This window comes from Idiotropiscis lumnitzeri, chromosome 3, assembly GCF_059441095.1.
Source record: "Idiotropiscis lumnitzeri isolate Australia: NSW breed Sydney's pygmy pipehorse chromosome 3, RoL_Ilum_1.0, whole genome shotgun sequence".
NCBI classification, from domain to species: Eukaryota; Metazoa; Chordata; class Actinopteri; order Syngnathiformes; family Syngnathidae; genus Idiotropiscis; species Idiotropiscis lumnitzeri.
The window spans coordinates 19,131,813-19,151,443 of record NC_142393.1 but is presented as its reverse complement, the minus strand read 5'-3'; the positions used below and the strand labels follow the sequence as shown (position 1 = coordinate 19,151,443).

General features: G+C 39.2%; 1 protein-coding gene across 4 annotated transcripts; it reads right to left on the bottom strand.

Annotated features, from left to right (window-relative positions):
- Positions 1-802: 802 nt before the first annotated feature.
- On the bottom strand, positions 803-7,668 carry LOC148340230 (putative tubulin polyglutamylase TTLL9). Of its 4 annotated transcripts, none has more exons than XM_088290177.1 (13): positions 7,440-7,668; positions 6,572-6,664; positions 6,380-6,482; positions 6,118-6,303; positions 5,920-5,988; positions 5,744-5,837; positions 5,618-5,658; positions 3,317-3,404; positions 3,113-3,171; positions 2,854-3,050; positions 2,331-2,444; positions 1,789-1,913; positions 803-1,673 (listed from the first exon to the last, which is right to left on the bottom strand). In XM_088290177.1, coding segments are annotated over exons 1-13 (1,242 nt in total). In that variant the 5' UTR covers positions 7,442-7,668; the 3' UTR covers positions 803-1,602. The 4 variants fall into 4 exon arrangements, with proteins under 4 accessions (XP_088146303.1, XP_088146304.1, XP_088146305.1 ...); XM_088290178.1 differs by having other exon boundaries at positions 5,627-5,658; XM_088290179.1 differs by lacking the exon at positions 3,317-3,404 and having other exon boundaries at positions 3,113-3,217.
- Positions 7,669-19,631: the final 11,963 nt, after the last annotated feature.

The following is a 19,631-nucleotide window of genomic DNA, read 5'->3' as shown; positions in this document are numbered from 1 at the left end:
TGTCATGGTAACGACACAACCCTCGTCGAACGGAATTGATGTGCCGAACTTACTGTACAGAATAAAACACATAAAATAAAAACAAACTTGACCATTATTATGGTAACGGCACAAACCGAACAGAACTGATGTCTAACTACCTGTACAGAATAAAATAAAACTGCATGCAACGGTACCGAAGGAGACGCTTGTCTTACAACACTTAGCTGAACATAGGGCCTCTTCGTCAGGTTATTTCTCTCAATCTTTATTCCACCTTTCCTTGCCGCAGTGGGATTCCGTCTTCTGGTCGGGAATGGTGAAAAGGTGCTTCTTTTCGAACGCAGAATAGCAAGTGATGTCCTCTGTATCGAGTGTCCGATGCGTGTGGGGCAATTTTGTTATGAGTAACCTACCACGAGGACTACATTACCCAGCATGCCAGAGGGTTTAGAAGTCGGAAAGGTAGTTGACCAGCCACTCCAAGGCAGTTTGACAAATGTTCCATTTTTTATTTGTAAGTAATGGCTCTCACGTGGTCCGCTGCAGTCGTAAATCTTGGAAATAGCCCTTTGTAACCCATTCCAGACATATATAATGTTATTATCATTTAACTTATTTCTTGAATTTATATTTTGGCATTAATGTGAGATCTTAAGGCCTGCTTCATTTCTTAATTCAGTTTTATATGAACGCTCTTGATTTGGTATGCAGGTTATCATGCTTGGATGTGGTCAGTGAAAATAAAACGTTTTAAAATATATATTGGCCATAATTCATGATTTCAGCAAAAGGGCAGGTACTTTTTCCACACAGATCCAGGTAGCTTTGAATATTTTTATTCTTGAATAAATCACCTTTTAAAAAATGCATCAAATGTTTTTTTGATTTTCCTTTTCTGATATTTACAGTTGTGGGAAAAAAATGAGGCAGCCAAATATTTTTTTCATGGCACTGTGTAACAACTCTTGATGTTAAGCATTTCATAAAATCGATAAAAACCATATAGCTACAATTCCAAGGTTACAATCTTTGACTTCTAAATATCTTAAATGGTGAATGCTATGAATTCAAACCATAAGCCAATTCTTTATTCAAGCTCAACTGAACCAAAAAAGAGCCTTTATGAGCCTTCCCATGTACACCTATGTATATTTTCCATTGCCTCATCACCAGCGCTCCCTTCTAACTTGCCAACACTGTCACGTCCACTTTATGATTGTGCAGTGGATACTGCCATGCCGATGACTAGCAGCGCCACACGACAACTCATTCATAGCTCAAGTCATGAACCCGGCTCCTTGTACTAGAAAATACAAGAAGCTAGAGTCTACGCAAATCACAATAATGAAAATGTCAAAAGCATGCATGAAATTAACAGCCAATTTTCAATATAATTCATTAATATCCCATAATTAAATATTGCTCATCCAAACGTACAAATGATGTCTTGGAACCAACACCAGGAACGCAAAACAAACAGAAGTCATCTCTACTCTATTAAATGTCAAAAGCAGAAGTCCTCTCATCAAGTTGGGGCTCAGAGTCAATGCCAACTCTTGTGACGATACAACTCAGGCCAAGAAGGAAGTTATTTCGTGGCACAACATCAAACTGGCAAGTTTATATCCTCTTCTGGGCAGGAAATGTTTTCAGGAGTGAATTTAGCTGGTGTTCCCTGTCATTTGCACACCCTGGAAAAAAAGGTATGCCAAAGAATTATCTTCTCATTCTGCTCAATGTCACATCATGTACGGGTTCTAGTTAACCTTAAAACAGAGGCTTGTTTACTCCAAACCGCTCCCTTACCCAAGTATGTGTTGGCTTTTAAACACGAACAGCCAAATATTTCTGGGTCGACGTCCTCGCTGTAGACAGGCCCATCATTCCACACGAGATCATACCCACCCACCCTCTTCTCCTTCCCAGTCAACCTAAGGAAGAACAACAATATTAAGTCTGCATCATGCTCATATTGGATACCCTTCTCACATTCATTGATTCAAATAAAATATCAATTCACTGTAAGGGCAAATTGTATTGCAACATACAGCATTGATTATAGTGTAACCATAGTTTTCATTTTCATCTTAAAAAAAATCCACTCCCTTTTGGGGACTATGAACAAGATTTTATCGCCGTGCTAATTTGGTTTTTGATGTTAGGGCTCGACTTGTTTTAGTTCATCCAAAAAGTGATTGATGGGGTTCATGTCAGGGCTTTGAAGGTATTCCTCATCAAATTCGGGTTTCTTTTTTCATTGCATGGGGTGTGTGCAAAGACCTTTGCCCATTCTATATAGTTTTTACAAATCACATCCCAACAAAAGCCATCAAGAGACAGCGCCTTACCTTCCCTCCATATCCACAATATTGACAGTGTCTTCCAGCAGGCTAAACTTCATGTCGTAATCCTCCTGGCTACTCGGTGCAAGTGACGGAGAGGCATTTACTTCAATTAACCACCTACAAATAAGATACGGGGTGGTATCACTGGCCATTAGGTCATCGTTTCAATTTGGGCCCTTAGGTAGAAATGCAAAGAATATCACAAGATTTGCAAAGCAGGAACATTGCAGATACCCGTCTAGTCAATTACACTGTATAGACATGACACACTAGTCATACTTCCCTTTTGCCAAAGGTTTTACTACGCTGCTTCAATACCCAAGTAAAGAAGTTGAGTGCATGATGAAATTGCATGTCTGTGCATGTCCGTGTTTGTTCATGCATGTGTGTGTACATTAAAATCGAATACCTCAGTGCAACTGGTGCTGCACTGTGAATACAAAGCAAACATGCAGGTTTGCACGCACACAGAAACTAACAAACACACATTTCATACCTATACAAGCATGCATATTTAAACTCACACGGTTTGAGGTTCTCATCCAACATAATGTCATAGCCATAGAGCTCAAAGCAATGTTTGTCATTGATAATGATCTTCTGCACACTTTGGAGGCTGCTGATGAAGATGTTATCCATATCTCTGAACAGCGTTTCCACCACCTGTCTTCCGTGCTTTGCAGTCAGGTACCTACGAAGCCTCTGTATCTTCCATTTACATCCCTATGTAAAGGCAGGAACACACTTTTAGAAGAACAAACTGACGTGAACGTGAAACTACTCACTTTTTCCGGATCATAGTCGGGCGCAGTTTTTTGAACGGCCACATTAGTGAGATGCACATCTGTACAGGAGGCAGTCAGGAAAATGTAGTACCTTTGATGTTTAATCTTCAACATGTAAATGAAATGAGCAGCATATTAAAACTAAAGCCCAAGTGTCAATTGCATCAACATATCAACAATGCCAAAACTGTTAAAAAAGGATACACTTGTCATCAATACTACTTAGGGAGAAGCGTGTGCTTGAGAGGCGAGCAAAGCCTTCTCGATATAGCCATGCCTTCAAGGGAAAATACTGAGCAAAAATATCACATCCAGTATTAGTACAGTATACGTGTTGTTCAGGCACTAGAATATTAATCCTTATAGCTAATATTTAGTTAATGGGGCTTCTTTTTAGCTAGAAATAACACAACAAAGTAGTTTAAAAAACATAATTGCTATTTTCACCATTTCTCATGCGCTAAGTCAGGAGCTTCAATGTGTTCTTCCTCACAAAAGACACAGGATTGACTGCAAAGATTAAACTGGGCTGGAAATGAAGAAATGAGTGAAGAAAAATCTAACATGTGTCCTTGGTGAGAGCAATGCGAGGGAACATTGTTTCCGGGCTGTCAATCATCTGTCCAGTGGTCTCTAAACTATTCGGGTTTGTCACGAGTCTGTTCCTAGGAATGTCTAGCTGTGCCAGCCAGGGATGATCAGTCCCCAAATTGTGTCCAAGCAGCTGACAACGAATCAGACCTTTTCATCCAAAGCCACCGAGTGGCTTTTTCTGACTTTGTTGGCAGACAGTATGACCTGCTTCAGGACCTTGCAGAGTGAGCACTCGGCAAATCTTTAGCAACAGACTTCGTTTGACTCCGAATGAATTGAAGTCACAGCACCTGCACACCTCCACAAGTTCCCGGGACTTGGCACGTTCCCTACATTTTGCTTTCTCAATATGCACGGTTTCAAGGGCGCTGTCAGTTCAGCTGATAAAGTGCTTTGATGCCTCTGAGGCGATGATCATGTCTAGACAGAGTGAGGTTGCTGTGGTAATATAAGCGACTTTCTCAAGTCAGACTGCAACTGCTAATCAGAGGTTATGTGGGAAAGGCTGGATGATGTTTTTTCTTTAGCTTGGCGTCGCTCTCAAGGTTTGATTAAGGTTGGCTTTCTTTGGTGTGTGGTGATATTTGCGGGAATTGCCAACAATATGCCGTGCTGTCAACAAGAGCATTTTGGCTGCCCAATATTCTATTAAACGCCTTCCAGAGAAGAGCAGGCAGTATTTTGTCTGATTTTTATCACCAGATATGGACGTTTACGGGGCTTGGCAAGGCATTGTTGACTGCCTGCACCAGAAATGACAGAAATTAGCTTGCAACATGTTACACCCGGTGCTCCTGCGCTTTCTACCCGCACACTCACGGTCCATGCTCCTTGCTGCCGGAGCCATACTGCCCTACACCAAGTCACGTTTCTTTCATGTCAACTTCTGACACTAAGCAGCCTGCAAGTCCCTGTAACCAACCATGAACTCTGAGACCATCGAATGGCATGTGCCAGGTGTTGCTCGCGCCACACAGTGAGAGGCTGGTAGAGCTGCATGGAAGGCCAAATTACCTCTGCCAACTAGCTTCTTATTTTACTTTTGAAAGGACTCCACTGTTCTTATCGAGACTGTGTCGATCAGCAGAGGCCACAAGAGATGTGGGCAAGGTGGAATGCTGGCCTTAAATCTCTGTAGGAGATATGACTAACCTGGTCAGCCAAGTACAAGGCTCTTGTGAGGACTTCTAAAAGTGGCAGTGAATGTTATGCAAGTGTCAAAGATCTTTGCCAAGCTCTTGACTGCATGGAATAACTGTTCTTGAAATGGTAAATCTGAACTTGTCAGTCACACTCAGTTGTGAAACTCAAATCTTGAGGTCTGGCCCACAATATCATTTTATGTGGTTTGCGAAAGCAAATCAGGAGCGTCAAAACAAAATTTCAAATAGTCATATATAAAAAATAGAATTGAGAATGCAAGCATTTTTGTTACCCTTTTCATGATAATTTAAACAATAATTGAACAAGCAATTATCCTTGACTTTTGATTTCAAAAGTAGATATCCATCAATTTCTTGTGTATATGCAATAATGTGATAAGGCATTAAACATTTGGTTTCATAGTCATAACGACCCTGTGAGGGAAACCATAACAACGTGGCCAGTGAAAAAAATGGGTTGGAGATCCATGCTTCAGAAGGAGATTTCCTCAAAATTTCAAAACATCAGGGATCAGGATGACTCGGAATGTAAAAATAAAAAATGACTATGCCTAATTATTAGTATTTTTGGAATGAATCTCTTGCACAGCTTCTTATTATCTTTTACCACTTTCTTGTGTAATTTCCAGCTAATGGATACCCATTCTGGCTCAAGGTTTGACTGCCAGAGCATGAATAACTTCAGAGTTATCTATGTACAACATTTTAATTTGAAATATAAACGTTGGCTTCAAATGTATTTACATACTGATGTTACCATCACATAGACCCGCAAGTCGAATTTCCTTCCTGCGAAGAGGAAGTGAACCAGTAAATATATCTCAAATTACTTTTGCCTCGTAAAATATGATTTTTGAATGAGTGAATGAATTACCGCCAAGTAGGTAGGGGTTTTCAATGTAGCGTTGTGCCACATAGCTTTCCACTTGAGTGGCATCTTTCTGCTCCTCTGAGCGAGTGCCATCATGCTGGAACACGATGTAATCAATCAAACTAAATGTCTGTGTTTTGTACTGCTTTTCCAATTGTTGCCATTCAATAATCACACACCTTCTTCCATTCCATGATGTCTTTTAGTTTTTTAAAGAGGAAGATGCCGGCCCCTTGAGATTTTGCTGCCTGTGAAAATATTGCACTAAATGTTTTGTCTTATTACTTAGTGACATCATTCTCATTCTATCGTATGCCAGATACAGAATATTGAAGCCGTATTATTTTGTACAGTATATCTGATCAATTTTATCTTACTGGCTTCATGATCCAGGTGCTGCCAGGGTTTCGTTTGAACTCCTCCACGAAGAGATGATATTCATTAGGCAGTGCAAAGGTGCAGGGGAAGAAATCACATTTGGAGCCCTCCATGCAGCTGGCCTCCCTTTCAAGATTCTTTTTGAACCTTTTCAGATTTTTCAGCATGAAGTCTTTGCGTGTTAGCTGAATTAAAAAGCACAATTATTTTTTAAAGCAATGGACTGAAGTCATAAAACGAATGATATACACAACCACTTGCCTCGTAATGGTTGCGAAAATGGTTGACTCTGACATGTTCCTCCATGTACAAATTCTCTTTGAGCCAGCCCACGCCACACCAGTGGAAGTCCCATTCACAGTCACTTTAAGAAAAAAATAAATAGCTCCAACAAAAAACGACAAATATGGCACAGAAACGAATTGCCATGATGACCATTGTGACGATACTCACTCTTTGACTTCAATCCAGCCTGGCCTTTGCCTCAAGACATCCTGTATGGGTCCAGGCTGACTACATTTGTAGCGCACGACATACCTTCCCTCCCTGAGATAAGAATTGCATACCGCTCATGTGAGAAATCTGCAGTAGATTTTGACTTTAAACAGCAGCTCCTGATGATTTTATTTGTATTGAAGGTCCACAGGCTTGTCATAAAGAGACTAAAATGTCATTTCTATACTGACGTGAGACTCAATGCTTTGGGACAAACATCATTGCTTATTTCAGCTTTTGGCAAAGTTTGTTTGGCAGTGCTCGTAGGCCTACACATTTTGTCAGTGCAAACTTGTAAAGTGATTTGTGTGTTAACATTAGATGCTCAGACTTGTCTGCTTAAGTAATGTGGCAATACTCGTTAGAAACAAACCGCATTTCATTCCAAACATGAGGCCCCAATTTCACTCACATATAGCCACCCAGGACCAATTTATCTTATTTGCAGATATTTGACACTGGATTATTTACACCCTGTGCTGTTTGCCATTTATTAAGCAGGGAAAGGCGCATATAAATTCAACCATGCACACTTTGATTCAGACATATGAACAATTTGAGTTTTCAATTAACCAACATGCATGTTTGCGCGTTTTGGCAATGTGGGGGAAACGCAGAGGAAAACACACCCAAGCACGGGGAGAACAATCAAAATCCATACTGGTCCGAAGTTCGAAGACTAAAGTTTAAGAACTGACAGGCAGATGCGCGAAACGCCGCGTTCGGAAAAATACAATCCGGCCAAAACAGATTACTTTTAACGAGTGTCCCGTGGCGAAACATTAAATGCAAGCAACAAAATAGCTGTCACGTGACAATAACTTACATTACGAAGTGGTGGTGCCGCCGTTTGTCAACTCCACAATACTTGTGAAAACGCCGTTATGAAGAAAGGGGTCACTAAAATTGTCCTATAACAGAACCGGCTTGCTTAAATCATGCAACTATTACGACCTATTAAAAACACGAACACGTTTGCTACGAGCGCCTGAACGATCCAATGCTCTTTGACGTCAAAAGCTAATGATGCGCCTGAAAGTATCACGTGATAAGAAGCGACTGACTGGAACAAGCGACGTAGCCTCGTCAAGTTTAGCTTTATTTACACCAATAAATGTCACGTGAGACAGACATGATATGACGCCATACCCATATGCTAATAATAATAATAATGACAATAATGATAATGTAGGCTTAGAAAGCCCCGTTACAATAATAATAATAATCATCAACATAATTATTTTAGATGTATGAATAATAGCTCACCAGCCTCAAGATCACATCATGTAATATTTAACAAAACTGCATGTTGAAGCTTGGCCTGAACAGAGAAATAAAATATCAACTATTACCAGGTACGGCGCCAGGATTTCTTCTCTCCTGGGGTTATGGGGGGGGGCTTGACCAATATGTGGGGGCTGAGGAGGAAAAAAATAAATTTTCATGACTTTACTTACTTGAGAGGTTATGTCGTTTTAAACAAAAGTATAATTTATACTAGTGGTGCCCCTGGGAATACTTGTTGCACACTCTTTTGAAGCTGCGGCTGGTGCTCCTTTAAGAGTTGGATGTGGCTCATTTTTCCAATCGCCTTCTTCTTTTTACTCACCTGGAAGATTGAGAATTTATTTATTTTTATTTTTTTTTTTGGGGGGGGGTTGCTTTTTATCATTACAAAGTGATCCATTGCTGAGATGGTAAGCAAGACAAGTAACTCTAACCTAAGTCGCATTCAGAATTTACTCTGACGCACATGCACGACTTTGGGAGTGGTTGGGTTCGGAGAGTTAGAGTGTGCTCCGCTCACTTAATTTTCAAACACTTGAGCCATCATTGGCACACCGTGTCCCCAACGCCAACACTCTAAACCAGAATTGGTAGAGTGCCGTTCTTGGTGCACTTTGAATAGCTGAAAGACAAATTTGAGCATCGCTCTTAAATTACTGAACGTTTGCAATGTATGAGCTGGTATTTAGCGATACAGAGTACCAGCACTTACAAGTTCCAAATTTTAAGTTTTTTTTCCCCCCTCTTTTCCCCTATAAGGGGCCAACCTGCTAATTTTCCAGTGGCCTAATATAGTTGTTGCCAATCTTTGCAGGACCTGTGATGGTGGGCCACCACAAGGACGTTACATGAATATGTTATCCCCATTCCTCATGGTATTCTGTACATCCTTGTGCACAGGGTATAGCCTCACAAAAGTTAAATTGGAAAATTACCCATAACCACTTCAACATATCAAAAGATTTAACCTCTCGGTGGCTGATTTATATGACAATGAGGAACTGTGGAAGTGAGCATAGGAACGTAGATCAGATGGGGGGTGGGCAAACTCGCATACTCTTCTTCGCTGATCACGGTGAGGGCGCACAACATAAAAGCACCAGTCGGGATATTTACAGAGTCTGAACTGACTCGGCTATGCGAACAGTTCCAGAAGACGCCCCCCAGGTGTTCGATGAGTGCATACATAAGTTTTGCGCCACACTCCAAGCATTGTTGTTTTTCTCCTGGAGAGGCACTTTTTTAGCCTCTAGTTATATCTTTGATGGCCCTCCGTGTGTGTATATTCTCTCTGTCTCACTCAGATTTCGGTGTATTTTTACATAATTCAATCTCCACTGCAAACATTACATATTGTACTGAATTTTGACCTAAGTACTCTCTGGATGCAGTTCTGTAACATTCCAAATGTACCAGGAATCTAGTATTATTATAGTTTCCATTTGCAAAGAATTATTCTTTATTGTACAGAGGTCCTTAGAGTATTTTTGTCCATTTAGCTCCAGGATAGATCAACTGTGAGCCAGGCCTTTGCTCGGCTCCAACATCAGTAACCTCTTACCTCACAAATCTTGCGGATTCTTGCTCTTGTGGATGAAAAACAAAAACAAATTCCACATACACTCCAAATCCTTTTTGGATTTTTTTTTAAAGTTACAGCTGCAAAGGTGAGACAAAGGCCGTATCATATTTTCTTCCATTTTCCGTGTCTTGCCGATGTTGAACAGGAAATTCCAAGGTCTCAGACCATGTTAAGTCAATGAAGTCCAATGTCTTACGCTTGCATATAAGTGTGGATAATTGCAATGCACATTGTTTTGTGAGTCCGGTGTAAGCGTTGGCAAGTTCGGTGCGGGAAATGCACCAAACATCTAAGTAGCATCATGATTTTTTTTTTTTTTAAAGAAAGGTACTGGAGTGACTGAAAATTGAAATTACACTAAATCTTTTCATTCTTTTAACTAGATGCCAAACTGCAAAAAATTACAGTGCTTTGCCACAGTTCAAGAACAGCTCTCAACACTGGTGGAGCGAGAGGGTGAGCCGCAAGGGCACTGATATCCTGAGATATCCTTAACCCCCCCCCCCCCAAGAAAAAAAAAATACAACTCCGCCGGTGTCTCTCAAGCGTGTTTTGCAGGAACAGAGGGAGATCATCCACTGTGATGTAGAGAAAACCTCTCTGAAAACAGCACTGAAACCCTTCTGTCAACCCTACTTGAGCTACTTGATGACTCCTTGTATTGAAAGAGAAAATGTCCTTGACTTTATGACACAACAGTGTATGGAAACCTGTGCATTCCAGCCACAGAGTGTTTAAGTTCAGCATGTGCAGGATTCATGTCTGAAACTGTCGGAGCTTGATATAATACTTGGTCTAGTAAAAAGAAAACAAAAAAACTTTACCACTGTTATGTAAGGCTTCTGTGGTTCCAGATTTTATTCGTTCTGCGCTTATACATATTGTGACTGATAAGAATGAATTGTTCTATAACATGAATATGTTTTGTTCTGCATCCTTACCTGTCATGTATTTTCTTGGAATTTTGTGGCATGTAGCTAACTTGTTAATTCAACAGCTATACTCTTACTCTTGAATTGCAATCAAATCACCATTTGGTGGCACCAAAACCTAACTTCATGGAATTTGATGAACATCTCTTCTGCAGTTTATTAAAACAGTCTACTTGTTTGGTCTACTTTCTTGCAAGTGTTTAATCGAGGGTCTATGATTCTTGATACTATTTTGATGCAAATGTCTCACAGGTATTGACACTTTATCATTTAGATGCAATGTCATGTTGAAATCAAAATTAGGAGAGTCATGTCAAGTCAATGCACAGGTCATGACAGCATCACCAAAAGGTATTTGGAATTTTCCAGTCCAGATGAAGTGTAGACTTTGAGCTTTTCATTTAATGCCAGGTTATTTCCACTCATAAAAAAATATACATATATATATATATATATATATATATATATATATATATATATATATATATATATATATATATATATATATATATACACATTTTATGCAAAATACCTTTGGAATATTTGAAGGAATATAAGTTGAATGTTCTGTCAGTGACTAGATCTCAGAGCCAATAATGCCAAATCAGATCAAGATTCCTCCATCCATGACCCAAGCCGCTTATTTTGGTTTACTAAAGACAAATATGAATGCAGCAAGATCCATAAACATGCAATGAGACAAACTGTTGACCGTGAATGCTTAGCAAAGTATTTCCTGGGAGGAAACTCAAGGTAATGCCCTGGGCCTGTAAACAGCCACTCGTTGACTGCAGAAGATTTTCTTCCATCCATCCATTATTTGATTCGCTTTTCTTCACAAGGTTCATTTTATCCGCTGAAGTAGTGCACATAAAATGGCTGTCATTGCGAAATGCCATAATTTTTGTGAAACCTCCTAGATTAAAGAAACAATTGTACAATGCAGTGTTACATGTTGATTACTTTATCGAATATGTGGTGTATCCTGGCAAAATCATACTCTGTCATTGGCTGAATGTTTTTGGATTGAACTGTAACTTACTGCATGAATTGCAGTATATTTAAAAACTCTCTTCATGACACTGAATGCACCCCCTTATTTATTCTTGCCTCAGCCGATTCTCTGGCAAAGAATTCACTTACTGTTTTTGAAAAGATAACAACGGGCATTTTAGAAGCATTTTTTTTCAAGTGTGGTTTGCGATGACAAGACATGTCTTGGCAAAGTGATGGCAGCAGGTGTTTTAGTGTGACAGGAAGATAAATAAAGAAATTCTATGTTGCCCCTCAAGGCACGCTCGAAGGCTACGGCGTTTGAGAACTCGCTGACAGGGTAAGTTCTGTGTCCTGATGAAAAATGGGTTTGGGCCCAGTTTTTATGGACATCGCGTGTTTAATTTGATCAACAAGCGTAACCGATGTATTCATGAATTGCTCAAGAACTGATTTCAATCCCGTTTTAGTTTGAAATGTAATTAAAAATACCCCTGCTGTATCCACATTTTTACACAATTACCACGACCCCATTTTATGGATTTCTGTTTGTTTCGTGGTGAATATTTGTGCATGCACTGCATTCCCCCATATAGCTTTTTTTTTTAGCTGTTTGACTGATGTGACCTTGGTGGATTTGGTTGGTTGGCCTTTCTCATGTGCGCCACATGGTAACAAGGTTGTGTGCACCTCCATTTATTGTTTTAAATGCCTCATTGTCAATAGTGTCAGAAGAGCTTATTTCTCCAGTCAGATTCCTGTGGACAACTAAATAAATAGGCACATTTCTTCCAATAAATTCTACTCCTTTTTTGTCTCAGCCACCCACCAGGAATTCAACAATCAAGTTTGCTTCAATCTCTGCCATAAATAAACACAACAGGCCAAGGCTTAGCTTGATTTAAGGCTTTAAAATCAGGTGGATGTATGGTTTGGCTACTTTCCAAAGTGGCCACAGTTGTTGAGAACAGTGGCAAAAGCTCTCAGCAGCAAGTTGGCCTTTTAATTGCTCAACTGAAATGCTCTTGAAATTGTTGAAGACGTTCCAGTAGGTTTTGACAAAGTAGTCGGAATATCATTAATGTGCACTTTGCTACTTTCTTATCACCTTCTTAACATCTGTCATTGTTTTATGCTTCTGCACATCTGAAGTCATCTGGCAGCTTTGAACACTGCTGATACTAAGTGGATTATAAGCACACTTATTTCAATACATTGTACAAAACTAGTCTTATTGACATAATGAGGTTTAAACACACAGAGAAATTCACAGAAAATCACAGAAGCTTGAAAATGTATTTAATCTTCTGGCCTTATTTCCGCATAAATTGTTGTTGGTCATATGCCAGGTCATCCCATCACCACAGTAGAACAAATCTCTCTATGTTGTTTAGGTGTGAAGGCTTTCATAGCAGACGTTAAAGGTTAACCTTTCATTTTTTTGTTTATTATGATTTGTCTTCTTTCTCTCCTTAATTTACTTTTCATCATTTTATTTCATTTTTGGTCAAAGTCCTCATTATGATTTCAGGGGCCAAATAAGGGTCAGTTTGGTTTGGCACTCAGCAGAGGTTGCTCAGAGAACCTGGATCGTATTAGGCTTCAAATTCTCACTCACCGCATTTTTCCCGATCCAACGTAATTCATCAGCTTGTCTCTTTCAAATGTCACCAGTGTTCTCATAGCTCCGAGGTTAAATTCCTGTTTTATTTAACTGAGATCTTGATTCTTTTTTTTCACAGCGAGTTGGGAGATGTCACAGTGGATGTCATACATTTGACACTTTTAGGTATTTCTTGAAATCAAAAGATCATATATAAACACAATGAAAGACCAGATGAAAGACCAAATTCGCAGGTACATAGTTTGCATTCGTGTCATTTTTCTACTTTAAACGTTAAGATTGAAGTCAGCCAAAGAAAATATTTATTAATGGCCTTGAAACATGCTGAACAGCCATTGAACTAACCAAAACATAAAATGTTCGCCATCATGCACCGGATTCAAGTCCTTAAAAAGAAATGCTGCTCCATAGGCCATGGTTCTCAATCTCAAATGCCCATTTTACTTGAAATAAAAAAATAAAAACCAGCCCTGAAATGTGGACATGGTTACAACAACAACTGGAAGATCATTTTATAAACACTCAAACATCAAATTGCCTGAATCTCTGTAACAAGTCCAATGGTGTCACTGCAAGAAATTTTACATGGAAGACGCTTGTTTCAAAATGTAATTACGAACCATTTTTTACTTTGGGTTTTGCAAAATGGTTAATTGACGCTCATCTCAGACCACAATGTGCTTTTCTCCTCTCACACAGGACATGACCCCTGACCACATAAAGCAACAAAACTACTGTAGTATTCCACTTTTTAGTTGTGCCCTCTGGTGGAGAACAATTTACCCATGTGAAACTCAAGCCCTGGTCTCGCCTCCTGTATTTAAATTATCATCAGTTACTGTCTTACACAACACCAATTTATATATATATATAAACTAATCAATATATATAATAAACTAATCACTGGAATATGTGGATTATAATTGACAGTGATGATACAGCACCCGGAGCAATTTCAGGCATTTGGGGCCCTGCGAAAAAAAAAACAAAAAGAGACTTCGATCTCCTCCATGTAAAAACAACAAAATGAAAATACTGTTTTCTAGGGCGCCTGCCAGGCACGACCTCTAAGAACTATTATCAACCCCCACCTCCATTCCAAACGGTGCCCCTGACCAGGATGCTTTGGTTGGGCCACGTTGGTGTGAATATTTCACCTATAATAGGAGCGGTAGTGGGACATCCGTCGCTACACCACAGGCCAAATGCAGTTCACAATTTCCTTATCGTCATGTAATGTGCGTGGGACTCACTCTTCACTCTGTTCATTTCAACTGGCTTATACCTGCTGTTTATTGTTTCTGCGCACCCTACCTCAGAAGCCTAACATCACTTCAGGGGTATGTCTGTAGATCCCCTGGCTTTGTACAATAAAAATGTTTTCTCATAAAACACGTGAGACATGTGTCTAGCCAAGGCTAACTCCCATTGCACTGTGTCTACCTGCATCACCTCTAGATTAAGGTTACTCCAAATTATCACTTGAAACTAGTGCTGGGCGATATGAAAAAAAAAAAAATCTATCAACATTTTACATCACAATGAAGATATACAATGATATAGATATTTTCAGTTTTACAACATCCCAAGACTACTTATCCTTTCTCACTTTATTTCCAAGTGACATTAAACAGACCTGTATCAATGTAGAAATGCATTCAGTAGTGCTGTTAATTACTGAAAGCATGAGACACAGTATCATACATATTATTGCACAAATGAAAAGGCATTGAAAACGAAAGGAAAAAAAAACGTTTCAGACCTATTCAGTGATAAAATTCCAATTTGAATGAAATCAGATGGGGTGGCACAGTGGATTACTGGTCAGCATGCCTAGTCGCTGTACAGAGGTGCAGATTTTCCTGCGTGGAGTTCGCATGTTCGCCTCATTCCTGTGTGGGTTTCTATCTTTTGAAAAGTCAGCCTGTAGTGTCCGGGCTTCTTTTGGACATAGAATTTCAGGACAGGTGCTTGTGTAAGGGCGGCTTTTAAGTGTCTGCAGCGACTCATTGTGACGTGGCTGTCATTGCCACACAGTGTCTTTCTTGAGCAGCTGTCTTAGGAGTGCATTAAGGGACACCTCATTTGGTATATATTGCGCTAAGAACTTTGTCACACCCAACAAGGGTTGGAGACTGTTTGTCCTCTGGGGTGGGCATGTCAACAATAGCTTTGAGCTTTGTGTCATTAGCCTTCTGACCTGCTGCTGTGATATAATTCACTGTGTCCACTTTGAATTGAATGTTGTACAAGTAAAACTTCACATTTGCAGCTTTCGCTCTTTTCATGACCTTTTGTAAGATATCATGCTCGTGCTCAGATTCTGCTGTGACTATCATGTCATCAGCAACGACAAACACAAAGACGGGCGCCCATAAGATGGGGAGTTAGATGGTCTTGAATGGGGAGTTTCCACATTGACAGATAAAGATCTTAATTCGATTGCGACAGCCCAAGTACAGTATATATATTTTTTTGGCCAATCCGAAGAGACGCCATGTAAACCATTCATTTGGCAGAAGATAGAAGAGGCTTGTTATGTTTGCATCGGGGGCAACATTTACAGATGACTGTTTTCAGCTCTATGTTATAATTGTGTCCGTTGTGATGAAGATGTAACTTCAGGTTCTGCTATTTTACCTTTCTTCTCCACCGTTGAACCCGCACGTGATAAATGATGTAAAGAAGTGAAATGTGTAAAAAAAAAAAAAAAAAAAGCCAAACTGCCATTAAACCATAAAATAGCCTAAATGAACAGAAATGACACGAACAGGATATCACCATATCGCACAGCTCTGCTTCAAGCAAATGTTGGACTGGGTGAGAATACATACATCCTATTGCATGTTGTCTTGTCATGCCATACGTCTCAGCCTAGCTAATGGAGAAAATGAGCATTTTCTTCTATGTCAGGATTTCCCAATATTTATTAAACCAAAAATAAATATTTTAAAAGTAAAAATATATAGTGTAAACTTGAATAATAATGATGAGTCGAAAGAGCTTGAAATTGTTCTCATTGTCACTAGATGTCATTGGCAGAGATACATACATTGTTTGTAGTAAATAAATAATAATTCTCAGGTCAATTCAAACCAGATGATGTCACTGTGACACCTGATCTCTCAAGACACATTAATGTGCAGTGGTGCAGTGATTGGTAATGACAGCTCTATGAATGGTTCGTAAATATTCCACTGCTTTTAAACAGGGCATTGATAAAGAAAGATTTACGAGGCAACAAAATACATTTACCATTCAGGCGCAGGAAATATGTTGAGTTTTTAAAGGAAAATGCTTCAACCCTAGCCCAGATCTTACAATTCAAGCACATCATCGATTTTTGTGGCTTCAAACTTGCCAGAGTGAAACACAAGTCAGGTACTTAAAGACTTCCAAAAAAGGGATTCAACTAAAATGATGAATAACGTGTAATATTCAGTGAAGAAATTTCACTCATTGACTCAATGCTGTGGCATGCAGTTTCACTCTGGAAATATTGTGACCCGATGAGACATTTATGAGAGATTCCCAAAATGTTTAGTTTGTGCTTCAGTCTCCTGCCTGCAGGTCTGTCTTTGTGTTTGCAACACAGACGACGCCACACACCGGAGGCGCTGGTTTACTCATGCGTGAGTGAAAAAGTGGGTAAATCGTGAGGCACAGTGAGTCATCAATTATCTGTCCTACCTTGTTGCGATCACTCAAGGGCATGAGGTTTTCATCCATCAATTTTTGTCAACAATTTTATTTTTTAAAAGAAAACTTGAAACAATGTCTATCTAGTTTAAGTTTTACAATTTTGACAATTGACCTGGGAACAACTAATTTATATATATGAATTAGTGCTGTCAAGTGATTGCTTTTTTGTAACTAATTAATCACAAAAAATTCCATGATTAATTGTGATTAATCACATTTTTCAACTACTATTTTTTGCGAAGCTTGCAAAAGATTTACTTGAATAATATATTGGAATAGATGCAAAACCACCAAATATGAAGTACATTTAATTCAAAGACAGTTCTAATAGCTTTCTTGGATTCTTGAATACGATCTAAATGGAGACATCTTTACAGGCCTTTTTCTTTGAAACATTTTTCAAAACTGTCCACAAGTGCAACGCTCCAGCAGTATTGGTTTGCAAGGCCCAGTGGTAACTTGAACACGGTGTTTTGTTCTGAGACGTGCTAAAGATGGACAGCTAATATGGCACAATACTGGCAAAGTATTCAAATTATTTTTGAAGTAAATCAAACTGAGTTAACTGAGTTAAAATATTTAACTGAGTTAAAATAATTTAGATTAATCTCCTGAGTTAATGCTTTCATTTTGACAGCCCTAATATATATATATATATATATATATATATATATATATATATATATACAGTTTTGAAGTTCAATCCTAGCTAACTTCTGGACATTTAACATTTGGATGGTGTCCTCAGTCACGTCCACCTCTATATAAGCAGCAAGTTAGCAGCAAATGCTCCCTGTCAGCTAAGCGGAATGCTTGTGAAAGTCACATTAAAAAACATTTACAGATTTTGGAACTTTGTGCACACGTAAGACGCCCAGTCCAATTTGGAGAAAATTTAAGACTTAAGATAGACTTAAGAAAATATCCCTTTATTTTTCTCACAGACTTTTCACTCGGTTAAAAGCATTCCTGTATTCTGCTTGCTACTTTAGTGTTGTGTGCAATCATTTTTTTTCTTTGTCTATTTCCCCCAGGGCATGACCTTTTAGTTGCTGCTGTTTTTGTCTGCCTTGTTCTCCTCACTGCGTAGCTGACTTCCTGTGAACTAAAGTCAGCAGGTAATGACCTTCATTTTGTACTTTACATAAACTCCTGTGTGATCCCTTCATTAGTTTGTTGTCCTGAAAATGGCCATCACAATAGTGTGATGGCTTCCAAAGGAATGTCTGGTTTGCATTTGGCAAAAATAGCTCATGCAGGTCAAATTTAGGGGATTGTAAAAGACAAGTAAACGCAGAGTGTGAGCTATGAAAAAGGAGAATGCGTCCTCACGTCTTGTTTAGCACTTTTTTTGTGCGGTGGGGGGGACGAGGCAAAAAGATAATCACAATATATATGTGTGGTCCAAAAATAATTATAGTCATAATACATTTGATAGCAGATGAGGTAATTCTACAGCTGCGTACCTGCCATGGATACAACTGCCTGAGTAATTCATCTTATGTGAAGTGCCAGCGACCCGCTTTAAGCAGGGTACATTTCCGTCATCGTCCCTCCGTCCTTATTCATAAAATAATCGTCCTGTGTCCCCGTCCTTTTGAAGGCCTTCCATACTTGCATTTCACCTGTCTGCGCCCTTCCTCGCCCCCCCCAAAAAAGGCATCCAGGCATGATGAGATTCTAACGACAGAGGTTTCAAGATTCATAAAAATTATTTAAACCTTATGAGGTGGATAATTTCCATTCTTCCATCCATTTATCATAATTTCCGGACTACAAAACCTGATTAGAAGCCAAAATAGCTACATTTAGCCATAAAAATGGATTTATATATTTATTAGCCGCTTCAAACTAATAGCTGCAGATTTGCGTGTTATCAAATGGGGTATTATCTATATTGTAAAAACAGATAAACGTTTTTTATGCACCAAACAACATCGAACAAGGCTATAGTTACTGAGTAGAAATGGATGTATTTATTGCACTTCATCCCTTTGCTCAAATGAAATGCATCTTAGGAGGATTATTTTCACTCTTAATAGCTTCTTCACACAGCTACGCAAATCGCACCAGTGTTTTTGTCCACTTCAAGTCTTTCTCTCTCTCTCACTCTCTCTCTCATCTTACCGGCAAGGCTATAAATCTGCACTATGTTTGAATGGGTTGAGATGTCTTTGATTTGTTGAGTTGTGTCATGTCCAGATGCGATGTATCACGTGAAAAATAATAGAACGTTGGAATGGTTTCTGAGTAGACTTTGTTTTAAAAAAATATATATATATATTTGGCTGGGCGTCTTCTTGTTCTGTGCATGCGTGTGACATAGTAACTACGTTCTCTGAAGCTACCCCCCAAAATTTCACATAAGCCTTTGTGAGCTGAATGGGCGAAGAAACAAAATATTTGCTCTGGACTTTTTAAACATGCCGCGGTTCATATAACCACACCGGACTGCGCAAATTGCATTGACTATATATGGAAACGTACTGCCAGAAACTTTCAGCACGTGTTCGGTAAGTGCGTAGCATTTTTTGAATTATTGAGCATTTCGCCTGCCGGTAGGTAAAGCATGTATAAATCCAACAAAAGCAAAAGTTTCTAAAGAAAACAGAACGCCTACTACGCCTTACCTGAACCATATTTACAAACATCACTCACAGTAAAATTTTCCAACCCACATGGCATGGTGATGACGCTCACATTAACCAGCTAAAATCCATTAAGTATTTTAATTGGCTACATATATTTGATATTAAATCAAGTAATCCTGTTAAATTAAAGTTAATAGCATGACAACATGTTAGTTGAGCAGTGAACTCAAATCACAACTTGGGACGGATCATAAGTCATAAGAACGATATAGGTGGGCGTTCATTCTCCGTCTGCACCTCGCCCCCG

Coding starts and splice junctions, on each gene's coding strand:
- LOC148340230 (XM_088290177.1), bottom strand. Junction 6,483..6,571: donor GGCTGGATTGAAGTCAAAGA/GTGAGTATCGTC, acceptor TTTTTCTTAAAG/TGACTGTGAATGGGACTTCC. Junction 6,304..6,379: donor ATTTTCGCAACCATTACGAG/GCAAGTGGTTGT, acceptor TTTTTAATTCAG/CTAACACGCAAAGACTTCAT.